The 20,340-nt window shown below is 44.6% G+C and overlaps 2 protein-coding genes across 6 annotated transcripts in view; one reads left to right on the top strand and one right to left on the bottom strand.

The window, feature by feature from the left end:
• The window catches only part of NFE2L1 (NFE2 like bZIP transcription factor 1), a 35,399-nt gene extending 29,111 nt beyond the window's left edge, over positions 1–6,288 (top strand). For all 4 annotated transcript variants that reach the window (XM_084804848.1, XM_084804847.1, XM_084804849.1 and 1 more), the window contains one exon: positions 93–6,288. In XM_084804848.1, the coding sequence (XP_084660974.1) occupies positions 93–1,406 (1,314 nt within the window). In that variant the 3' untranslated portion in view covers positions 1,407–6,288. The remainder of the gene's footprint in view (positions 1–92) is intronic.
• CBX1 (chromobox 1) lies at positions 5,832–19,530 on the bottom strand. Of its 2 annotated transcripts, XM_084804874.1 has the most exons (6): positions 19,327–19,530; positions 13,119–13,289; positions 11,408–11,585; positions 9,545–9,639; positions 7,415–7,581; positions 5,832–7,244 (listed from the first exon to the last, which is right to left on the bottom strand). In XM_084804874.1, the coding sequence occupies exons 2-5, from the start codon at positions 13,256–13,258 to the stop codon at positions 7,458–7,460; spliced, it is 537 nt and encodes a 178-aa protein (XP_084661000.1). In that variant the 5' UTR covers positions 13,259–13,289; positions 19,327–19,530; the 3' UTR covers positions 5,832–7,244; positions 7,415–7,457. The 2 variants fall into 2 exon arrangements, with proteins under 2 accessions (XP_084661000.1, XP_084660999.1); XM_084804873.1 differs by lacking the exon at positions 7,415–7,581.
• Positions 19,531–20,340: the final 810 nt, after the last annotated feature.

The raw sequence follows: 20,340 nt of genomic DNA, 5'->3' as shown, positions 1-20,340 counted from the left end.
GGGGACTTAGGTTGTGTGCGGTTTTGTTCGTGATGTGGTGTAGGAAAGAATAGTGACACTGGGAGTCTGAAAAGTACCTATTCCTTTTTCAGGGTATGGAGGTGAACAGCACAGCAACTGCAGAGACCCTGTACAACAGCACAGGTGGAGATATCCTGACAGCCAACTACAGCCTCGCCCCATCCACCCCTATCAACCAGAATGTCAGCCTGCATCAGGCGTCACTGGGCAGCTGCACCCAGGACTTCCCTTCCTTATTCAGCCCTGAGCTTGAGAGCCCTTCAGTGGTTGGCAACTCAGCTTTGTTGCAGCTGGTTCCCGACAACTCCACTGGCTTCAACACCACATTTGGCTCTACCAATCTGAGTGGAATCTTCTTTCCTCCCCAGCTGAACAGCACTGTAAATGAAACATCTGGGCCAGAACTCCCAGATCCTCTTGGGGGGCTTCTGGATGAAGCCATGCTAGATGAGATTAGTTTGATGGACTTGGCTATTGAAGAAGGCTTCAACCCAGTGCAGGCCTCCCGCCTGGAGGAAGAGTTTGATTCAGACTCGGGGCTCTCCTTGGACTCAAGCCACAGCCCCGCTTCCCTTAGCAGCTCAGAAGCATCATCGTCATCTTCGGCCTCTTCCTCCTTTTCCGAGGAAGGTGCTGTGGGCTACAACTCGGACTCTGAAAATGTGGACTTTGAAGATGCAGAAGGGGCTGTTGGGTATCAGCCAGAGTACAGCAAGTTCTGTCGAATGAGCTACCAGAACCCTTCTCAGCTGCAATATCTGCCTTATCTGGAGCATGTGGGTCACAACCATACCTATAACATGGCCCCCAGGACCTTAGACGCTGATGAGCCACAGCCAGCCAGCATGGGGAAGAAGAGTGCCAAGGATAAGCAGGCAGACTTCCTAGATAAGCAGATGAGCCGAGATGAGCACCGAGCCCGAGCCATGAAAATTCCTTTTCCCAATGAGAAGATCATCAACCTGCCTGTGGAGGAATTCAATGAACTCCTATCCAAGTACCAGTTGAGTGAAGCCCAGCTGAGTCTAATCCGGGACATCCGGAGGCGGGGTAAGAACAAGATGGCTGCCCAGAACTGTCGTAAGAGGAAACTGGACACGATTCTCAATCTGGAACGGGATGTGGAGGATTTGCAGAGAGACAAGTCAAAGCTGCTCAGGGAGAAGGTGGAGTTCCTCAGGTCCATCCGCCAGATGAAGCAAAAGGTGCAGAGCCTCTACCAGGAGGTGTTTGGCCGCCTACGTGACGAGAATGGCCAGCCCTACTCCCCGAATCAGTATGCCCTACAACATGCCAGTGATGGCAGTGTTATTCTAATACCACGCTCCTTAGCTGAGCAGCAGGGCAGGCGTCAAGAGAGGAAACAGAAAGATAGGAGGAAGTGAAAGATGATGAATGTCGACAGGGGAGCATAAAACTTGCTGAAACGACATCCTGGAGAAGGGCTGAGCCCAGAAGAATTTGAAGGAACTGTCATGCCTTCTTATCCAATATATCTTCTCAAACCATGATAGCTGCCAGTCAGTGTATAGGAGCAGACTGCTGGGCAGGGGGCCTACAAGTCTTGAGAGGCAGAATGGCAAAGCATGTTGGGAAAGACCTGTGCCCCCAGCAGCCTGGAACCTATTGTTGAACGTTGTGGGAGGGGAGAACTAGCTGGCATAATGTGTGTGTGGGGAGGGGGGGTGAGACGCAGCGGAGGGTAGAAAATTTGAATTGTTAAAGCTGGATTTTTTTTTAAAGGACAAAAGGTTAAGTGGACAGACTGAGCAGGCTTAAGAGAGTATTTAATTTTCCTTTGAACTTCCAAAACGTGGATATTTCAGGTAGCTGGTTTATTTTTTTAGAACCAGTTTTGACATCAGTTGTGTGCAATTAGAAAATGCAACTGAATCCCATGACTTAGCCATCATCCCTTCCTAGATCTGTATGTGTGTAGGTGTAACAACAAGTGGAATACATGAGGCTGTGTTTGTTTAGGGGAAAAGGGAGATGTTTTCTTAACCCTTTTCAGCTTGAGGGGATGTGAGAGATTTCCATCCAATGAGTTGACAAGTACAGCCTTTCTGGTAGATTTTATCCGCCATTAATGTTGGGAGGGTGAGGCTGGAAAGGGTTAATAACATTACTATGGTGGTGCATCTTCCCATCACCCCTTTCCTCACCAGTTGAAAACTCACTACAGTGAGGAGCCAGTATTATGCTGGGCCAGCATCAAGATGCATTACTACAAGATGGTGCATGGTAAACTGCATGCTACAATGCCATCTTTTCCCACCAAATGGCTTGGGGAGACTGCTTTGGGTGAAAAGGAGTGGGGCCGGTGTGAAAGCTGCACTTTCACCTAGCTGGGTTTTATAAGGTGGGAATCTGGTATGTGGTCATCACTTGATCTAGGTCTACAGCACAATGGGTTTTGGTCCCATAAAGTGGGTATGTTTTGTTCCAAAAATAGCCATCTACAGCAAGCCCCGTTCCTCATGGGCACTTTGATTTATTTTTTTTAGGGCACTGTGCTCCTGTGTTATTTCCCCCTCCCATGTAGGATGAACTTAGTATGCATGTAGGAAAGAAGGGAGATGCTTCCCCCAGATGATCAAAGCTGCTGAAAGTTCTTTCTGCCATAAAGACTCCACGTGTTAACTGTGATTCCACAGCTGGCTTCCCTTCTGTCCTTGGGTGTCATTCGAACTTCCCCTCCCCCCTCTTAAATAATAAAAAAAAATAAGGCGAAGGGTGAGGGTAGTGCCTTGAACACAGCTGGCCTCAAGCTCCGAGGCAATCCTCGAAGCTGTTAACTTGCAGTATAGCACAGCTGGGAGTATTACTGACCTTACCAGCAACAGATGAGCTAAATGGCTTTGGTTTTTCCCAGCCAGTCAGTCCTGTGTATGTGATGGCGTGTGAGGGCATAGCACTGAAATGGGCATCCTCCAGACGCGTGTGGGGGTATGTAGCACTGTTTATGTGCTAGAGGGCAATTTTTGCAGTCGGATGTTCTGTATGATCTTGTTTTCTGAATGCCATGATTTCTTGCAGGGTGAGTGGGGAGTAAACTAAGGTTGAGCTTTTCACCTCTCTTGCTCCTGTGATTTGACAGCGTGAAACTTGAAGCACAAAATGTGTCAGAGCTGCGGCTGGGTTGCCAGATGGTTAGAATGGAGCCCTGATGTGTGCATGTGTTAATTTATTTTCCTTTGAGGTTTTATTTTGAATGGTTTCTATGACCTGTTGGGGGAAGAGGAGAGAGAGCGCGCGTGTGAGCACAGGACAAAAATAAAATGGCTTATTCACTATTTGAGCATTTGTTTTATGTGTCTTTTTTAATGGAATTATCTAGTAGTCAGAAACTAAAATGAAAGAGTACTTATTTGCTGACCAATTCGTCTTCAAAGCAACTCTATTAAGTCAGTAACAAGTGAACAGGTGTAGAGAGTGGTAGAAGTGTGAGGATGTCTATTGGCATAAATGGCCTTAAAAATAATGAGTTTCATAGCAGAACCATTGGTGACTATTAATGACAATAAGTAAACAAAACCTTGATAGAACTTTTCTGTATGAAACTTAAGATTCTTGGGTAAATAGGGATTTGCTTTTGGGTCTCCTGCATCCAAACATAACATTCAGATCTTAACTTGCCTTCTGGGAGTTGTGCTTTTAGTTCGCATTAAAAAAATGAGTGTACAGCAGTGTTATGGTAGAGGTGGTCATGTCTACTGCTCTATTCCACTGATATTTCCCCTGCCTCTGTGGTTCCATTGCCTATGTCAAGCGATCAGGAGAGGGAGGAGAGCCACCCAAATATCTAAAAGGAAGCGGGAAGGAGGGAGGTTTGCTGAGAGACTTCATCACTACTGTGGATTGGTTGAGAAGCTTGTATACAAGGCTTTCAACAGGATAGATGCTCACTCATCACAGCCTTCCATAACAAAATGAACCTGAATGTCAGCATACAAGCTACTTTATTCAACTCCATGTTCAAGTAATTTATGGGGAGGAGCTATGCATTTTTAGGAGTCGGCCATTTGTTAAGGAACCCCAAGATGCATGTATTAATTTGGAATAAACAACTAAATAGCTGTTCAATTAATTTGGAATTGCTTCTGGCCAACTAATGGGAGGGGAAATAATTGACAGTTGTGGTATCCAGAACAATCAGTGGGGGAAGGTAGTTAGTAACCCTAACTACTACAGGAATTCTGGCATTCAGGACTTTGGCCAGCCTGGAATGGTAGTATAGCACTGTTTGGGGTTTATGGGCAGGGGTGGTGGTGGTGGAGGGAGAAGAATGCTAAAGGCCCTCCCCCCACACACACATTATCTTGAAACTGTGCAGATGGCTCTTGAAGAGTGGGAAAGGAATTTAATCCTTACTGCAGGCTAGTAAGAGGTGCTAGGCAGTGGTGAGCAACTTGCAGCTCTCCAGGTATTTTAGCCTATAACTCCCATAATCCCTCCCTACTGGGTATGCTGGCTAGGTCTGATGGGAGTTGTAGGCCAAAACATCTGGAGGGCTAAGTGGGGTAGGCTGCAATGGCCCACAGGAAAATAAATTGCCCTGTCCCTGGCAACTAACTTGTCCCATACATTTCCTTCAAAAAGTGGAATGTTAATACTGGCCTACCCAGCCTTGTGACCTGCAGGTGTTTGGTGTACAACTCCCACCATCCCTGATCATATTGGGGTGGATTGCAAGCTACATTTTCAACCACAATGCCCTCTCTTATCTACAATATTGGAACACCACACCATTTTCCACATGAATCAGGTCTCGTCTTTCCTGCACCCAATCATAGCTGTGCTAAAACCCTAGATGTCTCTGTAGTTCCCTATAGGCAGCTGTTACTACCATCCACAGGGGAGACCAAAAAAGTATAAAGGAACCAGAAAGCCCTTCAGCTAATGGGTGTGACTTTAGTTGTTACAGAACAGGGAGGGATAGGGCAGGTTGGAAGTACACCCATGGCTTGGGTGTAGGCTAGCTAAAGGTCACCTTACTTCTAGACAATTCTGCCTATGCACTGGGATACATTGATGTACATGGGACAAGGTCTTTGCTGTGGCTGCAAGACTCTACAAATTCCTAGTTGGTTTTTATAGATATTGAAGACAATCTGAAGGGTTTTTTAGGAGTTTCACAGCAGATGGTCTTTCTTTTTATTGCTGCTTATTCTTAAAAAAAAAAAAAAAGTAAAGGTGTCCCCAACCAGTCGTGTCCGACTCTAGGGTGTGGTGTTCATCTCCATTTCTAAGCCGAAGAGCCAGCATTGTCCGAAGATGGTTCCGTGGTCATGTGGCCGGCATGACTGAACACAGAGGTGCACGGAACGCTGTCACCTTTCCCACCAAAGTGGTACCTATTTATCTACTTGCAATTTCTTGCTTTCGAACTGCTAGGTTGGCAGGAGCTGGGACTGAAGATGGGAGCTCACTTCGTCACTCAGCACTCAGGTCTCCAACTGTTGTCCTGCCGACCTTCCAGTCTGCAGTTCAGCGTCTTAACCATTAAGCCACCGCAGCCCTGCTGCTTATTCTAGCTGGTTTTAATTTCATGTAGTATTTTTGTTATCCTTGCAAGCAACTTTGGGGACTGTTCTTTGGTTATACTATTCTTTAGTATTAGCAAGACACATACTTCCTGCTGTTTAAGTATTGACACAGCAAAGTGACTGTTGCTCCTCTAGTGCGTCAGGCAAAAAACTTAAAACACATGTACCTCTTTTCCCTAATCCTGGCTACACCTCTTCACATTGTGAAATAGTTGCAAGGAAGGCTTTGCTCAGGGGAAGGAGAAAAAGGAAGATCCGGACTATAAATCTAAAGTTTTATTGAGACAAAAAGACAGTTCAGTATGAAGTTAAAATCCAAACACTTAAGTTTTAGACAACATTTTCACAGAAACCTAAAACACATGCTTTATTTTAAAAAAGGTTTGTACAATACATGTCTACATACATACCACCCTGTGAAAGAGGAGGAGTTGGTGGCTTACTAGATTTTGAACAAATTCAGAGGTAAAATTATGTCCTTTGTAAAAACAAAGAAGTCTGCTAGATTAAAAATGAAATCAGTAGAGGACTAGGGCAAGGAAAGCAATCACTAATGCCCAAGTCTGAACAGAAGATAGGTGTTTACAGAACGTTCCGAAATCTACATTGTGCTGTATGGGTAGATTTCATCCCTGCTTTCCTTCCCACCCCCAAACATCTTGATTCTCAAGTTCACATACATAAAGAAAAATAAAAACTAAACAGGACCCCACAGTTGCTGGATGGACAAAATAAAGGAAGGATGCAGAAATAGTAAGAAAACATTGCGTAATTTTGGGACTGAGTGCTGTCACCTGGACTAAAGAGGATCAAAATATCTGTAGAAGCTACCTCCTCTCTAGTTTTAGAAGCCTGACAATTCTGGTAGCTGGCTGCATTCATGGTTGCAGTCTCATACCAAAACTTTTAACACTTAAAGATGCGTATGTTCCAGCTTCTCACTTAAGTGTAGTGGATTTCACTTGCAGTAAGAAGCATATATTTTGTAAGAATTGTGATTCTGGATACAGAACACTGTGAACCACTCCCCATACCAAATCAGTCAGAATGCACCCACCCCTTCCCACCCCAACAATACACCAATAATAGCAAAAAGGAAGAAAGAAAAACTACACACATGCTAAGCTGTAAAAATGCAGTTAACACTATTGAGAGAGGCTGCAAATCACAGACATGGTCTTCGAAGAACATGCAGCCTCCACCTGCTGTTCCTTGTGGCAGCCTGTCCAACCCCCAGGCTTTGTCCTGCATGGAGTTATTTTTGCTTCATCCCCCAAGCAAGGAACAGCTGGGAAACACCTGTTCTCCCCTACTTCCCCATGTATATATGATGAGGAAGGAAGGAAAGGGCAGAGTGCCACTACACCAAGCTATCGAGGGCACAGAAATTGTCCTGTTTCTACAGAGGATATATTTCCCTGTCACCTCAGCCAAGCGCCTCTTCGCTTCCTCTCATGTTCAAACCCACAGTCTGATGTTTTAATACAAAAGTCGGCCAGAGGAGGGATGGGGACAGAAGGGTGGGCAGGTTAGTTCTTGTCATCCTTCTTATCATCATCCTCCGAGGGATAGGAGTGCCATGTCAGCCTCTCCTCGTAGAATGAGATGACCACCTGTGGGCACTTGATATTAGCTTCCTTAGCAGGGACCAGGTCAGCTTCATCAGAGTTCTTCCTGTAAACAGAAAAGGGAAAGTCGGGATTTACCCCAGAGGGAAGATATGAAGATCTATTTCTAGTGTTAAAATCTTTTTAACAAATACAGCTGAGGTTGGTGTCAAGTGATGTGGAAACACTTGCTCCTCTAAGTCTTCTTAAAAGAGCCCCACTATCTTCCATTTTCACCTTGTTAGCATAGCAATTCTGGTAGTTCAGAAGCAGTCTCAATCTACGATTTGTGCTTCATCAGTTCACTGTTCAAGTACTGCTGAACATCCGGTAGTAGTTTAGCTTCTATTTGGTTTGAACGCCATTGCAGATGGCTTTGAAGCTCTGCATCTACTGCCATTCTCCTAGACAAACAGATGATAATTGCCCTTTTCAGTAGGTAGCACCTCTTTCTGTTTACTCAATGCAGGGGAATACGGGCAATGTCAGCTTTTCTTCCCAGCATGGGGCAAAGCAGAGAATAGAAGTAAGGTAATCCTCACTAAAGTGGAAGTTACAAAAGTGAAAAAACATACTGCTGATGTTAATGCAGGTTTCAGCTACTGATGTTTGACTAGATTTGGGGGGGGGCGGGTAAGCGCTTAGTTTATTGCCCACTACTACTTGTGTCATGCACACCCACAGTCTTCTCAGATCTCTTCACATATCTGACGAAGTAAGCCAAAAGAAATCATGTTGCAAGAAACTGGGAAGTCTGAGGCTCACAGAATCACTAGCCAGAAATCCTGAACATGTTGCGCCAGGAAAGGCCTCCAAAGCATATAATGTAAAGCAAGCCTTATATGCATACATCCAGGTAGGTGGCTGATCCATACACTTCTCTCTCATAAAAGGATGGGAGGAAGTGATGTGGGTTTTCTGGAAAATCTGAATTGGAAAATTTTCCAATGAAAATTAGATTAATTTGCATAGGGTAATTTGCATCAGAAAACATTCTAATATTCCCTAGTGCAGAGGTGGACAACTTGTGGCCCTCCAGATGTTTTGCCCTACAGCTCCCATCATCCCCCACCACTGGCTATGCTGGCTAGAGCTGTAGGCCAAAACATCTGGAGGGCCACAAGTTCCCAATCCTGTCCTAGAGAGACCTAATTTAGCATGTTACTTTACTAGTATTTAGTAAACAACAAAGCTATAAAAAGTACCTCATGTTAATTTTTTGTCCCAATACACCACAAGTGTTTGATCTGAAATATTTGAGGGGGGAAATTAAAGCATACTTACTATGATTTAAACATTATATTATGCAGAACTTTTTACTGGAAAATGTAAAGACAATAACACATACTTCCCTTACATTGTTTAAATTTAAGAAAAAAAACAAAGGTACTGAACATTGAGACCCTAATTAATTTTAGCAACCCAAAGAACTGTGCATGATATGCTGACAAGCCCTCATCTATTTCAAGAGAGTTCAAATGTTTTCCATGAAGGATGCTGGGGCATCTTCAGTTTAGCTGCTACTATTTATTAGTTCCATTTCACTCTGAGTTTGCCTAATATTGTATTTGCAATTGGCATACATTCATTATTACTAGCAAACTTATGAAATGGGAAATTTTTGGCGGAAAACTAAAGCACTGGAAAATTTCCCACCCCACATCGCTGGCTATGAGAGCTTTCTTTCCCCCATCTATGACAAGGGAGGGCAACCACTTGTGGTCGAGGGGCTGGCTCCCACAAGCCCTGGGTTAGTTGGGCTGCTCATTCCCATATGGTATGTGTTCCGATTGGGGCATGAGAAGAGATTCGGCCAGGGCTTCCCAGCTTATCTCTGATCTTGGAGGGTGAGTGGTGCAAAGGGGAATCCCTTTGTTATCTCCAATCCGAGATAGCATGGGAATTCCTCCCCCCTCAGGGGGCAGAGACCGCAGAGGGTGTTCAACCTTCTGCAGGCTGGATTGGGCCCCAGAGCAGGCCAGATTAGGTCCGCGGGCTGGAGGTTGCCCTCCCCTGTTTTATGACTACAGAATATTTGAACCTTACACAACTGAGAAATCAATTTCCAAATTGTATATGAACTAGTCAAGAAGAAGCCCAAGCCAGCCAGATCAAAATTCCAGAGGTAGTCAAAGCTATGAGTTGGCACACAACAAGCATCCAACAGTCAAGCAAATTTGTTGCCCCCTCTATTCAATTTTTAATGCTAGAAGATCAAAGGTCTTGCCTGTGGCATCAAACCACATGATCCCATTATCGATACTGACATAAGCAGCAGCATTCCCAAAACTTTTACATCAGCATTCTGCTGGCATAACATTTCTTACTTCTGGATGTACAAAGGAGAAATGCAAAAACTCAACTTACCATTTCATCAGGAACATGAGCTCCCCACTGGAATCTGTGGCACCAATAATCCGCTCTGGCTCAAACCCTCTTGCAAAGCCTCGAGGCTTCTCAGCCTAAAGAAAGAAATGGCAATGTCTGCAATTGTCTTCAAAAGCAGGATAGAACATAAGAAGCTGCCTTATACAGAGTCAGACTGTTGCCCACCCCTGTTCTAGTCTGTCATTACATTTTTATGCAAGTCACACCAAAGTTAGACCACTGGAAAGAGCTCAGGACACAAGTCGCCTTTCAGAAACTCCACCACCAAATGTGATCTTGCCATACAGCACCTTCCCCAACCTAAGTGACCTCAGATGTTTTGGACTATGAGTCCCATCAGCCCCAGCCAGCATGGACAATGGTGATAGTTACTGTAGTCCAAAATGTCTGGAGGGCACCAAGTTGGACAACAACTCCATTGCCTGCTAGTGCAAAAATGTTTGCAAACCTGGGTCCTACACCTGGAGGGTAGGAAGGAGAGACAGAGAGCCAAGTGTGCTCACAAGAGGAGAGAGCCTATTTTTGTTGGTACATTCTGGTTTCTTCCTCAGCTGATAGGGACTAGGGCTCAAGCCTACCTGGAAATTATTGGCTGTAAGCATATTACTACTATTACGTATCTTCCAGAGCTAAGCACAGAAAAGCGGTTTCAGCGCTATGTTCTGGGAAGCTATAGCTCATTTAAGATATGCTCCCAGGGAAGGCTACTGGAGAAGAGGGTGGCTGGGGGAGGGAAGGCTAAAAATGGAATGGGGAAAGAAGAGACGGAGAAGAAAGTATAAAAGCAAACAAACCAATTGGAGAAAGTAAAGAGGACAAGATAGAGTGGAGAATGGTGTGGAGAATGGTGTGGAAAAGGAAGATGCTAAGAACAGGAACATGATGGAGGTGATGAATGGAGAATTAACAGAACAGAAAAGGAGGATGAATGATGCATGAGACAAGTAAAGGCAAATAATGGAAACAGCTGAGGAAAAGAAAAATGAGAGCCAAGGAGAAGAAGTGAGACTTTTTTGAAGAACTATGTGTGCCAAATATTGGGGATGGTCTGGCTGGTTTTTTTTTTTTTAAACCACCCAAAACTGCTACTGAAGTACTCATTATCTCAAAAAGGGGAACTGGGAAAAATGGGGTTAGACAAAGTGCAGAAGCAGAATATAATAGAAAAACTTCTACATCTAAAGGAGTGCAAGGCAAAGCAGAGGCCAGACTCTACAAAGGAGAATACACATGGGAGAAGGAGAAACCCACTTCAACAACCAAGTCACCAGGCCCAATCTTTTTTAGGCACCAGTGCTGCACATCGGAAGTGTGTAACTAGGGCCATAGCCTTTTGCGTCCAGCATCTTAACAGTCTGCATACAAATCCACGCTACCAGCCACATCCACAAACCTGGTAAAGCATGTATAGCCTCATCCTCTTATGGATATGTGACTGGGATGAAGGCAGAAGTTCTTGTGAGAAACCAAGTAGCACCACAGGTAAGTGGTGAACATGCCAACTATACCGCCCTCAATACCACTACTGAGCCATTGCACTACACACCAATCAAATTTATCCAGCTCAGTTTAAACAGCACCACTGTTTTAGATTTTACATTGTTTTATTATATTTATGGATTTTCTGTTTTTGACCTTTGTCCTATGAACCACCCAGACAGCTTTGGCTACTGGGCAGTCTAGAAATGCAGTAAATAAACAAATAAAGCAATCAAAGTCTTTGCTACAAGCTACAACTACCCCCCTCAGTTTAAAAACTTCTAGCAGTTGTTTTCCATTTGTCTTTAACTGCAAGGCATAAGCAGACCTCACTGGGCCACAGATCAAGAGCATCTGCCTTACCTCCTCTCTCTTTTTCTTTGGTCTGCTTTCCTCCCCCCTATCCTCAGAGTCCGATTCAGCCTTGCGCTTGCTTCCCTCTGACTTGTCACTCTCATGTGCAGTTTTCTGGGATTGCAGGAACTCCGCAATGAGGTCAGGGCAGTCAAGGTTCTCCTCTGGCTCCCATGTGTTATCTTCACTGCAACCATACAACTCTTATTAGCTGGACAGGACTGCAAAATATCAGATTTTATAACTAGAGTTTCTTATACTTTCAGTGTTGTCATAAGGCGATGCTTTGACTCTATTTGCAAGTAAAAATAACCCATGAGTTGTTGGGTCTGCATGGACGTGGGCCCTTTGATTCTGGTTTACAAACCAGGAACATCCCATTCCTTGGTTGTTTGCTGTGATGTCTGAATCCATTACTCTGGGTTGTTCAGGGAGAAACAACCCAGAGTTTTAACCAAGGGTTTGTTGTTGGGTTAAAATTCTCAGTTGTTTCTCCCTCAACAACCCAGAGTGCCAGGTTCCAACATCGTAGCGAATGACTAGGGCACTCCTGGGTTGTTTTGTAAACAAAGCAGAAGTGTTGAGCGGTTGCAAGGCAGCACAGTCAATTGCTTCCATGTGACCCTGACAACCCATCCGTTATTGTTAACACATGGGCCGCTTGTCTAATTATGGGACCGTGAAATACTTGGCACTCAACAGCAATACATTTTCTAGAAGTCAGAACATACTAAGCCTACCAACTTTGCACCCAAAGGCGACTTCTGCTGGAATACTGACACAACTGCTGAGATTTCTGGGGACATTTCTGGAAGTGCAGAAGCAGACTCCCCCTGTGTCTGACCAAAGTTGCAAAACTTCAGAATGTGGCTCAGTTTGACTTGAAGCTGATGGAATGCAACAGGATATAGACAGAACAGGGGGTAACAGTGGCAGAGGGAAACTACTAGGGTTTCAGCTGTCTATATTATTCTTGACAATCTTGGTCTCATGAGATGGAGCTACATATACATTATCTGGGAGAAGGAAAGAAAAAGTGGAAGAGCAGGTATAGAAGCCTTCTACACTAATTGCTACTTATGCCTGTACAAGACAGGCTGCTTATCTATAGGTCTAGTCAATTAAATCCAAAGCACCCCTTAGGACAGACATGAGAGATATTTATTTGCTCGGGAGCCACACTGTCAGTTTGAGGTTGACCAATGCTTTACACTCAAAACACATACAAGCACCCACACGTGGAATTACTCATTTGTTCTCCATCAGCAGCCAGACTGGGGCCCAAGCAGTTCTCGAAGACAGAAAGTACTTTTTGGGAAAAGGAACCTATGCCTGTTTCTGAAACAGCATTTATCTCCTGTAGGAACACACAGAATACTGCCCCACCAGTCTATAAAGCTGAATACTTGTCTGGAAGAGGCCAAAGAGATGAAACTGGGGTCAAACAGAAATGGGGAGAGGAAATGGGTTGAGTTTTAAGTCTGGGATAACCACCAGCCCAGGCACATCACCATGGGGTAAGATAAAGCAACCAAAGTAAGCTTCTACACAGCCACAGCTGTGGTAAATAAGATTTGTTCCTGGTTGACAAGGGGCATCATTTAGTGAAATGGAAGAGAGCTGGATCTTCAACACTGGTGTGCCAGAAGTGATTTGACACAGAGATATGTGGGCAAACAAGCTAGTTTCCAAAGCCAAAATAAAGGGAAATCTGCCTTACTCTGAGAAGCCTTTCCACTTGAGCAGGTACTCCACTTTGCCTTTCACTACCCGCCTGTCAAGGACCTTCTCCACCACATACTCTTCCTCCTCTTCTTCAAGGACCTCCTCCACTTTCTTCTTGTTCTGCTTTTTTCCCATTGTGCTCGCCAGTTTTGCAGTTTAAAGGAGGCTAGTAGAGATGGAAAAAAAGTTTTAGAAAGTACAAAGGAAACAAATATAAATAGCAAAAATATTGCATGATAATCAACTGCAGTCACAACAGCACAGTGGGTATCCGTGGGCTGCAGGTAAGCTCAACCTTTGCCGTGGGCTGCAGGTAAGCTCAACCTTTGCTGCATAGTATCCATCCACATACACTGGCACTCAACATAGTAAAACACTAAAACTTAACCAATGCTGCTGCTGTAGACACCAAAAGAGATGGCCACACGAACCACAACTGTGCACATTTGTTCAACATGAGCCAGGTTTCTTTGTTGCCAAATGTGAATATTTTGAGTGCAAAGGCACATGCAACATAAGGCAGTGCAGCTACAGCAAATGAACACATTGGCTAACTGTAGCAAGCTCTGTGCAACAAAGTTTTTCTTACAAAAAGAACAGGCTCTGCAGGAGACAAGAGCACTGTGTTTCGACTCAAGAGCGCTGAAGTTGTTCAGGCCAGCCCTTCATGCAAAATAGTAGGAACGGTTTCCCACCATATCCCCCTCTATCACTTCCAAAAACAATAGGACCTATGTATGTGACTGCACAGCAAGCACAGCAGTGGTGGGGAAAGACAACATCCATGAGTGGCGGAGGCACCACAAGGGCACCCAGCAAGCATGGAAGATTAAACAGCTTGCCTCTTCTGGAAATGAAAAGTTACAATCTACTGGAAAAAAGAAAACTGTGCTGGCCTCCTGCAGGCAAAGCATCGCTCAGCAGGAGGATGCACTTGTCTCAGTTGGGGTCTGATAAAACAGACAAAAGGGGCCGTCAAGCACAGCCAGGGTTTAGAGGAAAAAGGTCTTGTTTGCAGTGAAGGATGGTTGACTAGGGAGAGAGACCTATGAGCAGCAGTTGAACGGGGAGGAGAGGGGGAAGATGTATAAAGAGCATGCATTCACCAAGATTGAACTGTTCTGGTTTGCCTCCCAAATGCTGGGAATTGTAGATATGAGGGAGTTAGGGCTTGTAAGAGTTCTCAGCATACTCACAAAGCAATGGAGTTGGATCCAGGCCAAGTCTGAAATCAATGCAACTTAAGCCAAGTCAGGACTAACTTGTGCAACTAATCTTGTCTGGATCCAACATATAGTTTTCAAAACTCCTTGAGGGAAAAGGCAATGTTAAGACTGGTTGGAAATCAGTTTGCATCTGTAGTGTAGACATTTTCTCCCTTAAAGTGGAAGCAGAGGCACCTGCAGATTTGCAAAGCTTGGAAATGCACAGACGCCCCCACTCCATTTCAGGGTGCCAGAATGGGATGATTTAACACTGCCACCCCTCATGCTGAGAATGCTGGATGTAATCCTAGCTTTCAAAGACTCTCCCTGCAGGGGCGGAGAAGAGTGGAACCCTCTCCACCCCATCTGGGACAGACAGGACTCTTCCCAGCCCACCAAATTGCTGGTGGAGAGGGTGGGAGGAGCATGACCTACATGGGGAGGAAGATGCACAGGGAGGCCTCTCCCCTCACAATCACCCCCTCTTGCCTGCCAGATAGCTGTTTGGTGGGCTGGGAGGAGCATGACTGCGAAGGGAAGAAAGGGAAGGATGACTCCCTATGCATGCCTTCCTCCCCATCAGTGGCTGGGGGAGACTGAGGGAAATGGGAGGCCTGTGACTGCATGTGGGCCACTGGTTGCCCTTATGTGCTATAAGTGGAAAGGGCCAAGAGAGGTGAATGGAGTAGATAGCTCTGTAGAGTTTGGGGCCGCATACAACCATAAATATGCCACTGCCTCCAAAATGTGTTTTGCACACAAAATGCAATACTGTTATATCGGGACAGGGGAAAATATGTTGGACAAACCTTTCCCCCCTCCCTTCCAGCACGTTTGATCCATTACAATAGAATATTCTAATTCCAGTCTTTGCTTTTCTCCTCAAAATAATAAAGGAAGTGAGATTAAGGAAATTTCACAGGGGCTCAGTTGACCTTAAACCTTGTGCAGTTCAATCCTCAGACTTCTCATCATGAGCCACCTTTGACTCAGTGGCACAGTCCGTTTTCCACAGGCTCCAGAGCACCTCTTAGGCCAAATCCAATGCTACCTCTGCATTAATACAGCCCTGAGAGGCCTTATCACCTGTGTGCTCTGTTCCATTCGAAATAATACCTTCTGGAGTCCCTTTACTATCAAAGTATGCCTCTTCCCCTTAGGCCTTTCTTTTCTCATATCCTTTCCCCATCCATCTAGTTATGGCTCCATGTATCTGCTGCTTCTCCGCTAACCCAATTTACACCTTCCAGGATTTCTCCATTAAATGTACCTCCTCAGCACAGCCATACACCTCCCAAATGCATCCCAGTTATGTAGTCAACACTTGTTATTGGGTGCAGTTAACAGAAACCACAGAGCAGTGGATTGCTACATATCAAGGCAATTTAAATAATAGATTGCAATCATAACGGAGGGAAAAAGGCTAATTTAAGTCTACATTTCCCCATTTAGATACTTCCAACATAAAAGTGGTGCATACTAGTTGGTTGCTGTGGCCATAAAAGCATAGTGATTTAAGACTAAATAGAGTCTTTATACAATCTGAAAAAGTACACTATATATTTAACATTTTACTATAGAAAAATGATATGCAATACCTTGCTTAATATTAGGAACTTAATGCTCATGACCATGTCAAACTGTTTTGAATTACACTCACATTACACATCCAGTACTAAAATTGTGTTTTTATTAAACATGTTTGTCCTATATATACCCTGCACAACTCCCACAAAAGAGTAAATAAACCCAACCAGAACCAAGGATTGGTAGTACTGGGCAGGTCAGTTTCTACACAAGATGTAAGGTAAATGTCTATGCTCTTTGGTAAGTAGATAGAGTCAAATATTTATAGTTACATTAATATTCTGAGCCAGTTAAAGAGATCAGGTAGTTACTAGGCATAAAAGATGGATCACTGCCTGACACCTGTGATGGCTTGCTGGTCCCCGGTTCACAGTATCAAGCCATAAAGAACATGATGATGATTGACAAAGATGTTTTCCTCAGTTTGTTCTTCACAAAAAAAACAGTCTTTCATAAGAGAGTCGATAGTTTTAAGGTATTATGTTTGCATTAAGCTCAAATTTCATTTTAATCCTGATTATTTTGAAGAGAAAAAAGTAAAAATCGTTGCTTTTTATCCTCCCTCAACGAGTATGAAGTTACCTTTTAATAGAGCAGCTAACGTTCAAGACATGGGGTGCAACCTTTGAGTTACAGGAGTACAGATTAGGAGATTGGGATCTGCATGCCACCAAGATTCTTGTGGAATTCCTGTGCATCTGGCTAGTAAAAACGGTACTTTTACTCATGGAAAATGTCTGGTGTCTTTTGTCCTGCATTCTGTGGCTGTGATATATTGTATTTTATATGGTTGGTATATTTGCATTTCAGTACTGTATTTTACTATTTTAAATTAACTTGGGAATATGAATTAGCATTGAAAGGCAGAATATACGTCTCAGAAATAAAATAAATACTATCAGGAGCTGCAAAATGAATGTTCAATGAAAGGCTCCTGAAAGAACTGAGCAGGCCTTTAAATGGCACTTTTTATCACCATCCCTAATAGAGTCCATTTAACTCTTTGGATCTGCAAACCTAAGTGTATTGAACATAATGTGAGTGTAGTATAGTCCAAGGAGTGAAATGGACACTGTTGAACTTGAACTGGGAAGATCTAAATTAAAATCCCTGCTCAGCTGTATGGCTCTTGTAGCAGAACCTTAGGCTAAGTACAACCTCTGCCCAATCTATTTTGCATGGATATTGTGAGGATAAAGTGTCAAAACCTGAGCTCCTTGGAGAAAAAGCAGATAGAAATGTAGCAAATAAATCTTTCTCACACCACACAAAACTCTCTATTTGCTAATGCGAGCATCATACAATACTGTTGTCTGGATACATCCCAAACAGTGCTCCAGTAAGGAACATTAGTACTATTTCACCTTAACAAGTAGATCCACACCAACTGAAATTCACACTTCATCCAGCTCCTCTATGTTCTCCCTGAAGTACACCCCCAATTCCCTCCATATTCTAAACACTGTCTCTAGATAATTTTTTTCCACCCCCATTTCTTGCTTATCCATTGATTCCCACCTAACCAATAATGGTCTGACTAAGCACCAAACACATTTATAGAAGATTCTCTCCCTATCACCTTTATATACTACTATACACAGAACAGTTTCTAACAATAAGCACCCCTCCCTAGACTTCTTTTAACCCAGTTACTGACACATTACAAGAATGCTTAGCTGTGCCCCCCTCCACTCTAAACCCACATATGTATGTAGGGAGATCATTCCACATTTGCCTTCCTCCAATATTGTTCTATGGTCGCACCTTCTACTCATGCCCCTTCTCTTCTCCAGGGCAAATTATGGAGACCCTGGCTTCTCTTCCCTAAAATTTCAACTTTCCTACACTCCCCTGCCCCCTCCCACCATTACTCCCCTTATGATCCATCTACACCATTTACACTCCCCCCCTTATGTTTCATCTACATAACCCACTATATTTCAATATAGACTAGCACCCTCCGCAGCTACCACCATTCTCTGCGTGCCACCTCAGAAATACTGCTGTTTGTACAATCACTGGGTCCTCTCCAGCTAGCACTACCCCAAGAAACACTGACTCTCACTATGCATTAAGAGCCTGCCAGAAACACTTCTCCTTACCCCATAATACAACAGCCTCAATCCCAGCCAACTTTCTTGCTACCTCAACAAGTGAGTGGTCAGCATCACAAGCACTAATGCCCTTGGACAGATAGACAAACAGGATCCCAATCCCCTCCACACAAAAAGGTCTCCACCACTTTCAGTTAGATACTGGAGGAAATGTATCTCTTATCATCCCTTCATTTTATCCCACTTTTAACTGTCTGCTGGCATGGAGTCCTCTCACTCAGCATGAAGCTTATCTCCACAAACGATCACTCCCTATTATTCCTCCCCCTTTTAATTAAATTTTTCAAAGTAGCAATGAACAGTAAGAAATTTAGGTACACCACATGTGAGTCAATTTATTTACAGTCTTTCTGATCACTCAGGATCTCTATTTGGTACAAGCAAGATTATCTGATAAAGTTATCACTCATCATCCTAATAGATCATGCCATAGCGTTCCGTGCGTCTTAGGAGGTTGTTGTCTCTTCTTAGTATCGAATTCAATAAATGGATTATTCCCATCTTAAGAAAAAAGCCTACTTCATTCACATGTGCACATACTAATACACACACACACACACCGGCACACACTTTTTTTGTAACGGCCTCCTCATTTTTCACACACATCCTTGGAGCAACCTCCTCCATCGCACATTAAATGCACACACTTTGGATCCCGTTCACACACGTACACATATCTGGAGACCCATATTATAGGCATCTTCGCAATTATTTACATTTCATGCCCTGTATTTAAATGCACACCCATTTAAACTCACCGCCGCGTAGCAGTCCTTTCCCACCGATATTTAGTACAAAACGCCTCTCGAATCCTCCATCACAAATCAACAAATCAAACTCTCTCTAGAAAGCCCCCCCACCCCAAATCAATTGCTACTGACACAAGGTCTATATTACGGCCCCTACCCCCAACTAGTTCGCCCACCCCGTATTACCTCTTTTTGGAAATGCCCCCCCCCCATTTTTATGTGCGCCTTTTTTAAGCCTTCCCCCATCACATACCCACTCCTTGGACCCCTCTCCCATAGACACACTTGTGGAGGCTCCTGTTAGGGTCCATTTCTTTCACCTCCCTCCACTCAGAAGAGCCCCCCCCATATATTATGCATACCCCTCCCGTTTAGTTTTTCTCCCCCACCCCTCTCAGAACAATCCTTTCCCGCGTATTTTTACACATCCCTCTTCCCAAGAACACCCCCTCAGCCCACCCCCAATATGGCCGCCCAGCCCTCGTAACCCGCGCGCGCGATATGCCCGTGCGACCCCCACTTGCCCCGTCCCCTCCCCCCCCCTTTACCTTGTTCAGCCCCACCAAGAACGCACGAGGGGAAATATAAACAAACAGGCGCGCGGGGAAGGCGGCGGAGGCGCGAGCGGCAGTCAGGGCAAGCCGGTCTCGCTCGAGAGAAGGCGAGAGCGACGGTTGGGCAACGGGCCTCCCCAGTTCAATCCGCCTCCGCCAAACAAAAGAGCGCTGCAACCCCTCTACCCGCCGAGACGCACTGCGCATGCTCCGCCTAACCTCCGACGCCCCTCTTTCCACCTCCCACCAAGACCTCCCCTCGCCCGCGGCATTCTGGGAGCGGATGTGGTCTTGTTTTCCTCCCTCCGGCGCCCATAGACTTACCAATACATTGAGAAAAACCGCTTATTTCCGGGAGGAGCCGCACCTCCCCTTACAGACCTTTCCTGCTCTCCCTGGAGCGGGGAGAGAGGGAGCTGCTGGAGAAATCCAGGGTTGGGCCCCCTCCTTCTCTCCCTCAAACAAAAGGTTCAGTTTTGTTCTAACTCAGGTGAAAATGTGTTTTCTTTTTTTAGCTTTTGAGTACGAACAGCGCAACCTTATACAAGTCTACTCAGGAGTAAGTCCCATTGACTTTAGTGGGGCGTACACCCGGGCAAGTGGTTATATATGACTGCAGCCTTTCAAGCGCAACGCGGCTGCCAGCAGGTCATCGGAGCGCAAGGGCTGTGCTGCAATTTGAGGGCTGCAAACGGGTCTGAGGGGGCCAGTGATCGAAACGGGCTTCTGCTGCAGCCGAGGACTGCTTTTGAAAGGCGGATTTTTTGGGTGAAATTCCAAACCTCCTTCAGCCCTACACTTCTAATTTCTCACCATTGAAGTAGCAAGCCCACGAAAACTTAAACGCCATAATAAATGGCTTAATCTTTAAAATGCCACAAGATATTAAGACGTTTGAACATTAACACAGCAAGACTCTCCCAACTTACAGTATGGGAATACCGGACTATATTGGCATTTCTAGGGTATTGTTAAAAACGAAAATAAAAACAATTTTCACATGAAATT

Source organism: Heloderma suspectum, chromosome 6, assembly GCF_057233095.1.
Source record: "Heloderma suspectum isolate Gila_16-S chromosome 6, 16-S_ref, whole genome shotgun sequence".
In the NCBI taxonomy this organism is placed as follows: Eukaryota; Metazoa; Chordata; class Lepidosauria; order Squamata; family Helodermatidae; genus Heloderma; species Heloderma suspectum.
Note: the sequence above shows the minus strand (reverse complement) of the source record. Positions and strands in the feature narration are given on the sequence as shown.